Source organism: Tachyglossus aculeatus, chromosome 11 (genome assembly GCF_015852505.1).
Source record: "Tachyglossus aculeatus isolate mTacAcu1 chromosome 11, mTacAcu1.pri, whole genome shotgun sequence".
NCBI lineage: Eukaryota > Metazoa > Chordata > Mammalia > Monotremata > Tachyglossidae > Tachyglossus > Tachyglossus aculeatus.
This window is the reverse complement of record NC_052076.1, coordinates 44576172-44587455: the sequence shown is the minus strand read 5'-3', so window position 1 is coordinate 44587455 and position 11284 is coordinate 44576172. Positions and strand designations below refer to the sequence as shown.

General features: G+C 42.3%; 1 protein-coding gene across 1 annotated transcript; it reads left to right on the top strand.

The window, feature by feature from the left end:
- The first annotated feature begins 266 nt into the window (after positions 1–266).
- Positions 267–10841, top strand: LOC119935204 (golgin subfamily A member 6-like protein 6). Its single transcript, XM_038754863.1, has 7 exons — positions 267–339; positions 2626–2801; positions 5183–5234; positions 5918–5948; positions 7887–7944; positions 9170–9360; positions 10640–10841. The coding sequence occupies exons 1-7, from the start codon at positions 314–316 to the stop codon at positions 10655–10657; spliced, it is 552 nt and encodes a 183-aa protein (XP_038610791.1). The 5' UTR covers positions 267–313; the 3' UTR covers positions 10658–10841.
- Positions 10842–11284: the final 443 nt, after the last annotated feature.

Below are 11284 nucleotides of genomic sequence, written 5' to 3'. Positions count from 1 at the left end.
CTTTCCCATTAATTAAGACCCATTTCAGAACCCCTGGAAAAGTAATATGAAATTCCTTTATGTGCAATATACAGACTCGTTAAACATCGCTAATACATCGAGTCAAATTAATGCTTGAGTTTTGATTTGCCACTGTAACTATAGTAATGTTATTACCTGTAGTAGCCAATACAGAACCCATGAGCAGGGAGAGGAAATCTGGAAGTTCCTTCCAGTTTTATGACACAGTTGATTCTGTGACTGCGTTCCATGGCTCTAGGAGTTTGTTTACTTGTCTATAGACCTTGGTAACCACATCCATCTTGAGGAAACCATGGAGGATCACAGGTTCCAAAAGAGGTAAGGCAGTGTTTTGGTCTTGTGGTACCAAGAGGAAGACGGTCACTTTTTGAAAATATTGTAATTCCCTCTACATACATTCGTTTTCTCTCCCATCTACATAGCCATTCTCTTTCCCATCCAACCAGCTATGCAATCCCACCTAGTTTCTTGAGTCTCTAGCTCTCCTTTCTGTCTCTCTTTGTGGCACGCCATGTTGTAAATGTAATCTTTATAATGTCTCAGCCTTATTAATTTTATCTCCCTTCATCTGAGTTTGTCCTCCCTGGGTCTTTGTCTCTGTCTCAATCAATCGTATTTGTTAAGCATTTACTGTGTACAGAGTACTGTAGTAGGTGCCCAGGAGAGTACAGTAGAACAGAATTTATAGACACGCTCCCCGCCCACAAGGAGCTGTCTCTGCTTCCCTCTATCTCTGGTTCCTGTGTCTTGTAATTTCCTCAAAGGCAGGAGCTGTGTCTTTTACTTTCATTGCACTCTTCTAAATGCCTAATAAAATACTTTAAACAAAGAAGACATTCAGTAAATACTATTGTGTGAATGTACATGTCTTTTTTTGTCCTGCTTTCTAAATCTTGTCTTTTGCTTACCTCTGCCTGGCTATCTTTCTCTTTTCCTCTCTCATCTCTGGGTATATGCATCTCTGTGTCTTTTGTATGGGTACAGCTATGTGCCTCTAGGAGTTCTGCATTTGTACATTCACTTTTTTATTGCTGTTTTTTGTGTGAAGGTGTCACTGGCTCTGCTCCTTTTCTCTTTAGTGTTAACAAGCATCTGGTCACATCAGTTATGACTTAAAATGATCTAAAATAATCGCCTAAGATAATTGTTTCTCAAACTAGAGGACCTATTAGGCTGAATGCTCCTTGAGGGCAGGGGCCATGTTTACCAACTCCATTGTATTGTAGTCTCTCAAACATTTAGTGCAGTGCTCTGCACACAGGAAGTGCTCAGTATACACCATTGATTGATTGATGGGCATGCTTTAAGGAGTCGAAGATTGGAACGGATGTAAGGAGCTGGTAGTGGTAAAGTAGAAATAGGAAGAACACCATCTCTTTCATAGATTATGACCCCCTGAGGGCCAGGGACTAGATCTAAATCCCACCCATGTATTCTTTTCCAATGCTAGTAAAGTGCTATGCACACAGTAAGTGCTTAATAAGTAGTATTATTACTTCTGTTATAATACATATTTCCCCCTTGGTAGCTTCTTACTTTTGGATTCTCTAGTTTATCTGTTTCTGAGTTGAATTCTCAGTGTTTTACTTATGGAAATATTAATCACTTATTCTGTTGAAATGCATTAGCTTTTTTGTGCAAGTGTTGGCATCACATATTGGAAGCATCTTCATTCATTCATTCATTCAATTGTATTTATTGAGTGCTTACTGTGTGCAGAGCACTGTACTAAGCACTTGGGAAGTACAAGTCGGCAACATATAGAGATGGTCCCTACCCAACAACGGGATCACAGTCTAGAAGGGGGAGACAGACAACAAAACAAAACAAGTAGACAGGTGTCAAAACCGTCAGAATAAATAGAATTATAGCTATGTGCACATCATTAATAAAATAAATAGAGTAGTAAATATGTACAAGTGAAATAAATACATTCCTTGAAAGCATAGCCTGGATCATTCACTTCTGTTGTACTTTCTCAAGCACTTCATACAGTGATTTACACACAGTAGATGCTTAAGAAATATGAATGGATACAACTTCTTCCTTTTTGCCACCATGCTCTAGACTGTAAACTCCTTTTGGGCAGGGAATGCATCAACCAACTCTGTTATATTGTACTTTCCCGAGAACTTACTACAGTGCTCTGCACCACTAAGTGCCCAATGTATATGACCGATTGATTGATTAAAGGTGACGTTTACCTAGGAGTGTGGGAGGCTGAAAAGCTCACTTTGGGATCCACAGTCCTGGCCACATTGTGCACGCAAAAACATTGTCTCTTGTTTAATATCTCGTGTTTAATATTTGTAATGCCTTTCATTGTTTCCTCTTTTACCTTCGTGTCTCATTTTTTACAAAGCTTTGGCTCGAAGAGAGCCACTCTTCCTTTGATTTACATGTGCCTTGCTGATCTTACCTCAGTAGTTGACTTCCACTCTTCTGTTGGGATGCAGAATTTTCTGAGGCTTTCATTTTCATTTTCTCAAAATGCTCCTCTGTCCTCTTTATCTTTGGTTTCTCTATTACCTGAGTTTCAGACTTCTTTCAGGACAAATCTGAAACCTTCTAGCCACAAGCATATTTAAATTTGACTCCTGCTAGGTACTACTTGGAAGAAGAAGACCCTGATCAGAAGATCCTAGAGGAAAGAAGAATTGCAGAAAAGGAAAAAAGAAAGAAGAAGAGATTTCAAATTATGAGGATCCTTGCCACAAAGGCAGGCAACAGGATTAGAGAGGAAGAAGAAAAAAATGAACAGCTGTTTCTAATGTATGAGGGTATGTCTATCGTGTAGGGGAAAGAGTGCTGGTTGGGGAGTGTGGAGACCCAAGTTTTAGTCTCTGTTCTGCCCCTGACCTGCTGCATCATCTTGTGAAGTCACTTAACCTCTCTGAGCCTCAGTTTCCTCCCTTTTCTATCTCTTGGGGATATTATGAGGATAACATGAGATTGGTGATGTGAAAACGCTTCTGAAAAAATCTGTTTCTATATCAAAGCAAAGTGCTGAAAAAATCTGTTTCTATATCAAAGCAAAGTGCTGAACTCTTTGTCCCCCCACAAGTTCACTTTCTCCTTGTAGTTTGTTCTTCACTCTCCTACCTCCGACCCTCGGTTTTCACCCTTCCTTCTGCCTACAGGCCCCTTCCCCTTCAAATCCACCAGACCACAGTTCTCCCTATCTGTGAAGCCCTTCTAAAGTCCCTCCTCCTCTAAGGTGCTTTCCCAATTAATTGCTCTTCTCCCCAGCTTCTGTCTTTCCAACTTTCACTTCAGTACCTAGGCACTCATAACCACCCATAGTCCCATGGAGAAGCAGCGTGGCCTACTAGAAAGAGCATGAGCCTGGGATTCAGAAGACCTGGGTTCTAATTCTGGATCTGCCAATTGCTTCCTTGCTTGCTGTGTGACCTTGGGCAACTCACTTAACTTCTCTGTGCCTCAGTTTCCTCGACTGTAAAATGGGGATTAAATACCTGTTTGTTTTTTTAAAGGCGTTTGGTAAGCCCTTACTATAGGGCAAGCACTATATTAAGCACTGGGGTAGATACAAGTTAATCAAGTTGAACACGGTCTCTGTCCCACATGGAGCTCACAGTCTTAATCCCCATTTTACAGATGAGGTGACTGAGGCACAGAGAAGTGAAGTGACTTGCCCCAGTTTCCACAGCAGACAAATGGTGGAACTGGGATAAGAACCCAGGTCCTTCTAACTCCCAGGCCCGGACTCTATCCATCAGGCCACACTACCAGTTCTCCCTCCTACTAAAAATGTGAGTCCCATGTGGGCTAGGGACTATGTCCAACCTAATTAATTTGTATCTACCCCAGAGCTTAGAACAGTGATACGAACTAAGTGTTTTACAAATATAATAATAATAATATTGATTTCACATGTTACTATTTAAGCACTTCTTCCTTCTACTGTAACTTATTTTGTGTCTGTCTCCTCCATTAGATTGTAAGTTCCTTGAAAGTGGAAATTGTCACTTCAACCTCTTCTTTATTCTCCAAAGGCCTTAATTCAATATTCCACACACAGTTGTTATATACCTACAGCGTTCTATACATTCAAGATGTGGTACAGTATTGCCGCATCATCCTAGACTGTAAGCTCCTTGGGGGCAGGGGTCTCAACTACCAACTCTGTTGTATTACTTTCCCAAGTGCTTAATCCATAGCAAGCACTCAGTAAATACCAATGACTGATTGATTGGTGCTCATTAAATATTGTTACACATCTGATTAAACATGGCTAAAATAACCTAAACTAATTGCCTTAATTGATTGTTTCTCAAACTAGCGATCATGCAAGAGTTTAAGAGAGGCACACAGGTCAGAGCTTTTGAAGTCTGAATTGCTGTAGGGTGGTGGCAGCCTTGGTAAAATAGTAGTCATAGTTATCGTATTTATTGAGTGCCCACTGGGGGTTCGGCTTTGAACTGTGTGCTTGAGGAAGTACAACAGACGCGCTTTCCCTGCTGACAAGAAGCCTTGTTCTAATGGGTGAGACAGACTTGAAAATAATTACAAACTGAGTAATCAGAATGATTGTATAATTGATTACATATATACATGTGCTAAGGAAGGCTATAAACAAATGTGCAAGTGCAGAGGTAGCTCTTGGGTTGATGTAACTTGGGGTGTTGGATGTTAATTGGAGAGGCTTATTGGAGTAGGTGGGATTCAGGAAAGCTTTGGAGATAGGGAGAGCAGTAGTTGAGATGGGAGGGAGATATGGGCCAGGGGAACAGCGCGATTGAGAGGACAAAGATGGGAGAATGAGGTATGTTTGGAAGGTTAGCTTGAGTAAACTATGTACTAGTTGTACAGAGAGAGTTCCCTGCCATCATTCTCTAAATCTTCCCTCTGAGCTTTCTCCTCCTAGTCTTTAAGATTTGGCAGGATACAAGGAAACAGACAGATGACGAGATTTCCTTCTGGCCATGGCTGGGATTCCACTGCACCCAACTATATTGGGTCCATTGCTTATTGTTCTCCATGCTTAGGGTTGACATTGAACAGGGAAGTAGCTTGCCCCCACGCAGGTGGATACTTAATTCAGTTTTATTGAGATGCAGGTGATACTGAAATTTTGAGGCTTTTGGAACACATTTGAGAGACTATTGCATTAAACCCAATCCACCTTTTTGTCTTCCAGATAAAGAGTATTTTAAACTCGCATTGGAAAATAATCTTCTTGCCCAGAAAAGGTAAAGGGCATGATTTTTAATGTATTGCAGAAGGTAGTGTGCCTGGAGATCATTAGCCACAGGCCAGAGAGATCCTGTCACATCATTAGCATCCCTGAGTTCATAGCTGGTATTCTAATGGATCCATTGCCCCAGTAATTGCCACTCTCCAGAATTCTCATGGTTTACTATTGCATTTGTCGCATACTCCTGGGGTCTGGTCCCCACAAGGTAGTGAAACGGCAGCCTGCAGAAGAAGCGGGAGTTATTGGGTGGCCTATTCCCCATCCCTCCCCTGGTTTATCACTCACCCACAACCCCTCCTGGGGTTTGAATCCTCTCAGTGGCTCATAGTTGTTGATGCGGTGATGTTGTCAAAGTCCTTTCTTTAGAGCATAATCAAATGCAGCATAATAAATGCCATTATTATTATACAGTTCTTCCTGGAGTCCTCCCTAGAACCATCTACAACCTACTGTCCCTTTAACACTTTGAGGACTCGGTCTCTGCAGTCTTTTAACAGGAGTGATGGGGGAGACATTGTTGCTGCTACTGCTTTTCCTTCCCATGCCCCTGCTCCTGGCCTAAGGGTACAGAGCTGATGTTAATCTCTGGGGAAAAATGTCAGCTCCTCTCCCAGTACTACAACTTGATTGCCAAGAAGGCATCATTGTTCTAACAATTCCCTGGTTTCCTTTGACCAGGGTGAAGGCGGAAGAAGAGAAGCTAAGGAAGGTGAGTGGGAACATTTGGTCACTTTAGCCCTTTAGCCTGAAAATGTGTTCGTTTCAATTTTGTACTCATTGGACTGCAGCCCAAGCATTGAAAAGACTCAATAGTAATAACTGTGTACTGGTTAAGCACTTACTTTGTGCTAAGCTCCACCAGTAGAGGAGTAGACGGTCGAACACAGTCTCTGTCCCATAGCAGGCTCACAGTCTGAGGGAGAACAGATATTTAAACCCCACTTTATGGATGAGGAAACTGAGGCACAGAGATGTTAAATGACTTGCCCTAGGTCACACTGTAGGCAAGGATAAGAACTTGGTTTCTTCCTGTACTTATAACTTATTTTATTGTTTATCTCCCTGACTCAACTCTAAAATCCTCAAGGGCAGGGATCATGTCAATTTAATTCTACTGTACTTTCCTTAGTACAGTGGTCAGCAATGCAGGAAGTGCTCAAAAATTTCCAGTGGCTGCCTGTCAACCTATGCATCAAGCAAAAACTCCTCACTCTCTGCTTCAAGGCTGTCCATCACCTCACCCCCTCCTACCTCACCTCCCTTCTCTCCTTCTACAGCCCAGCCTGCACCCTCCGCTCCTCTGTCGCTAACCTCCTCACTATACCTTGTTCTTGCCTGTCCCGCTGTCGACCCCCGGCCCATGTCCTTCCCTTGGCCTGGAATGCCCTCCCTCCACTCATCTGCCAAGCTAGCTCTCTTCCTCCCTTCAAAGCCCTACTGAGAGCTCACCTCCTCCAGGAGGCCTTCCCAGATTGAGCCCCCTTTTTCCTCTCCTCCTCCCCACCCCCCCGCCACACCTCCTTCCCCTCCCCACAACACCTGTATATATGTTTGTACAGATTTATCACTCTATTTTACTTGTACATATTTACTATTCTATTTATTTTGTTAATGATATGCATTTAACTTTAATTCTATTTGTTCTGATGACTTGACACCTGTCTACATGTTTTGTTTTGTTGTCTGTCTCCCCCTTCTAGACTATGAGCCCGCTGTTGGGTAGGGACCGTCTCTATATGTTGCCGACTTGTACTTCCTGAGTGCTTAGTACAGTGCTCTGCACATAGTAAGCGCTCAATAAATATGATTGAATGAATGAATGAATGAATACTGTTGATTGATTGATTTCTCTAAAATATAGCCCCTGGCTGTTCCCAGAATATACATTTAAAGGGTAAGGAACAATACACAGAGTTTGAAGGGTGGAGAGGTTCTCTCTCCTCCCTCAGCTCGCACATCCCTTTAATAAGAACTGTTTCTAGTAAGATTTGGAAAGTTGCCTGTGTTTCCTATAGTTATACAGTAGCAACCGGACAGAATAATAATAATAATAATAATAATAATAATAATAATAATAATAATGGTATTTGTTAATACTTACTATGTGCAAAGCACTGTTCTAAGTGCTGGGGAGGTTACAAGATGATCAGGTTGTCCCAAGGGGGGCTTACAGTTTTAATCCCCATTTTACAGATGAGGTAACTGAGGCATGGAGCAGTGAAGTGACTTGCCCAAAGTCACTCAGCTGACAGTTGGCGGAGCTGGGATTTGAACCCATGACCTCTGACTCCAAAGCCTGAGCTCTTTACACTGAGCCACACTGAAGTGTTTGGATCAGCACGGTAGCAGTATGAATGGAGAGGATGGGGTGGTTTTTCTCCATGTAGTGAAGGTAGAACCGACGGGATTTGCCAACAGATTGAACAGTCTGGTGGGTCTGGGAGTCAGAAGGACCTGGGTTCTGATCCTGCTCCACCACTCATCTGCTGTGTGACCTTGGGCAAGTCACTTCACCTTTCTGTACCTCGGTGACCTCATCTGTAAAATGGGGGATTAAGACTGTGAGCCCAATGTGGGGGACAGGGACTGTGTCCAGTTTCTTGCTTTTCAAGTTCTCCACTGATTCCTTTTTGTTTCTTTCTTTTAGCAATACAGTTGGCAGCAGTCTTGCCCAGTGGCATTAACTCAAGCACCAGAACTGGGTGGTAAAGTATATATTTTTCCCCAGTCCCTTTTTCAGATCAGTGAAACCAGTTTTGTGTCTTGCTAAGGAGAAGAGGGCTTCTTCTTGGTCATAGTGTGTACATCATCCAAAATACAACCGTGGAGGAGTCAGAGGGTTAATGAGGAAACTCTTGGATATCCCTGGCTTGCTCCATTAGGGTTCCAAAGTAAGGGGTCCCTTATGCAGCGTTGGGGTGAGGTGAAAGGGGCCAAGGTCAGAGAGAGGAATGGAGAAGGAAGGGTAGAAAGAAAAAGAGGGGGTGAGGAGGGAAAAGGGAAAGAAGAAAAAGGGGAGAATGGTCAAGAGTAGAAGGCAAAAAGAGGGAGAGGTGGGAAAGGATAGTCATGGCTGTCTGAGCCCCTGACCTGTGGATCGGACTTTCAGTTGGCTTTTTGACCCCGTTTTTCTTCTCCTAGTGAGGAAAAGAGATATCTGCTGATGTGAGATTTCCCCAACCAGTCCTATTGGCTGAAATTTGTGCTCTTCTCAGCCAACTCTTTCTTCTTTTTGGTCCTTAAAAGCCTAAGGTATGAAGCGGGGACAGATCTTGAAGTTTGGGATGGTCCTGCTGAAACTGGGGCATCCGGTTACCATATTCCAAAGGACTAAATTGCAAATTAGGACTGGTATTGCATGGAGAGTACCTAGCACAATTCCTCTTCTGAGCCCTTCCTCAGGCCAGATACCATCCTTTTTTTTATGGTATTTGTTAAACGCTTACTAAATGCCAGGCACTGCACTAAGTGTTGAGGTATATACAAGATAATCAAGTTGGACACCATCCCCATACCACATAGGGCTCACAGTATTAATCCCCATTTTATAGATGAAGTAACTGAGACACAGAAAAGATAAGTGATTTGCCGAAGGTCAAAAAGCAGACAAGTGGTGGAGCTGGAATTAGAACTCAGGCCCTTCTGATTTCCAGGTTCGTGCTCTTTCCACTAGGCCATGTTGCTTCTCACTAGGCCACGTTGCTTCTCACTTTTCTACTCTACACTCAGTCTCCAGGCTTTATCCTCCTTCCCCACTCAATTCCCAACCCAAGATAACTGGATGTCTGACAAGCTCTCCAGAAACAGTACAGTTTGCTCTTCTCCCTAGGGCCATTCACTGTCAGGGAGACCAGTCCTCAGTGCAGCCTCGTTTTTCCTTCTCTTGTATTTGGTCTCCTCCTTCACCTCCTCCTTTTTTTGTGTTCATAGATCATCCCAGATGTGTACAGAATTTCCATGGCTGCTGGAAGGTCTGCACTCAGGGAGAGCAGTTGGATACATTTCTAAAGCTCCAGGCTCAGATAAGAGAGGAAGAGTCATTCAAAGAGCTTCTTCCGATGTCTGGGAGGAGGCGAAAGGCTGTTTCTGGTATTAGATCCATACAGACCTCGGCTCTTAATGTGAGTGGATCTAGCTTTGCTGGGAAGCTTGGTTGAAGTTGGAAAATATCCTGGAGAGTTTTTGAAGCTCATCATGCTCTAAATAACCTCCTGGAGAGGACAGAGATTCAGAAATCCAAAAGCAGTTCTAGTTACGCTACCCTACTCTCCTGAAAATGCAAACTATCTGGATATTTTTCAATCAATCAATCGTATTTATTAAGTGTTTAGTATGTGCAGAGCACTGTACTAAGCATTTGGAAAAGCACAATGCAACAGAATTAGCAGATACCCATAATGACTTTCTAGGGTACTCTGTTATAATGTTAGATCAAATACATCCCAGTTGGGAGATATCTTCCGATTAGCTCACCATGCTCTAAATAACCTCCTGGAGAGGACAGAGATTCAGAAATCCAAAAGCAGTTCTAGTTACACTACCCTACTCTCCTGAAAATGCAAACTATATGGATATTTTTCAATCAATCAATCGTATTTATTGAATGTTTAGTATGTGCAGAGCACTGTATTAAGCATTTGGAAAAGCACAATGCAACAGAATTAGCAGATACTCATAATGACTTTCTAGGGTACTCTGTTATAATGTTAGATCAAATACATCCCAGTTGGGAGATATCTTCCGATTGAGTCTGTGACATGTTTAGAATGGTGATTTGCCATTCTGCCACCTGTTGTCCCTAGAAGACGTTCAAAGCAAATTTACTCTCCTGTGACCAATAGGAAGAGCATTTCTAGAGCAAGCACAGAAAGTGGTCTAGTGGTTAGAAGTGTAGAGTGGAGATCTGGATTTGAGCCTCATTTCTGCTCCAGACTCATTTATTATGTGACTTTGGGCAAAGGACTGAGCCTCAGTCTCCTCACTTGGAATGTGGGGGGAAGATGAGCTGCACCTTTCCTGTACCCCTTGTCCTCGATGGATTGGTGGGGGCTGTATAGCTTAAGTTATTTGTAGAACATTTAAAACCTTGGAGAGGAAGGGAAACTTAGGCGTGTAAAAGTGCTCAAATTGAGTAGAGTTGCCTGGAACTCAGGTCTATGATCCCTCCCTGAGTCTCTTCCCCACTTTCTTAAAATGAAAATAAAATACGCTCGGATAAGTGCAGGTTTAAGGGATGGAAGGAAGTCATTTGGCTGGAATAGTAGAAAAGGGTACATAGGTTCCTTTTTTCTTTCAGCACGAAACCTTGAATGAAACAATCATGATTATCTTCTAAAATTGAACTCGCCAATCCAACAGGTTAAATAGAAAGCTGATTGGGAATTTCTTCTTGCTTTCTAGCCATTTCTGGGATTCTGAGCCCCAAGCATGGTCTCAAGTAAATAAAGGTGTTTCCCAGCTTTTCTGGAGGAAACACTCAACACTACAGCAAGATTCAGAGAGAGAATGGAGTTCTCCAGAGACTTAATTGTTATTCAAAACTGTGTCTACTAGTGATTTTAAATATGTCATTTGGTATAATTAAAACATTAGCTATTCATTATTTTCCATGTTTGTTGCAAATATTTGCAATTCACTTTCATATCACCAACACTAGTGCTCTTAGGAATTACTGTAGTAAAGCGTAATTCTCATAATTAATTTTTAACCTGGGTAATATTGACATTTTCCTCCCTTTAGTAGTTGAATGATCTTAATCCCTATGTTTAACTTCATTGTTGCAAACAAGTAGGACCAAAATGCCGCAGAATTGCCATTAGATATTTGCAGTATGCACCCAAAACTCGAACACTATGGTAACCTTCTTTGTGGTAATTGCGTTAAATAAAAAGTCTCGGAACTCTATCTTGGTTTCAGATATGAATAGTGGCAGTATAGTCTTGGCTCCTCTGGTTGAACTTGTGACCCTCGGGGCTACCACCCAAGGGCTGTTGCCCCTAAATTGTGGAGTAGCAATGTAATCAAAGAAGAAGAAATATTAGAGCA

What these genes read in the sequence shown, in the direction of transcription:
- LOC119935204 (XM_038754863.1), top strand. Translation starts at nt 314, where the DNA reads ATGGAGGATCACAGGTTCCAAAAGAG. An exon ending in GATCACAGGTTCCAAAAGAG is followed by an intron (nt 340 to 2,625) that starts GTAAGGCAGTGT and finishes GACTCCTGCTAG; the next exon opens with GTACTACTTGGAAGAAGAAG. An exon ending in AAGAAGAGAAGCTAAGGAAG is followed by an intron (nt 5,949 to 7,886) that starts GTGAGTGGGAAC and finishes TCTTTCTTTTAG; the next exon opens with CAATACAGTTGGCAGCAGTC.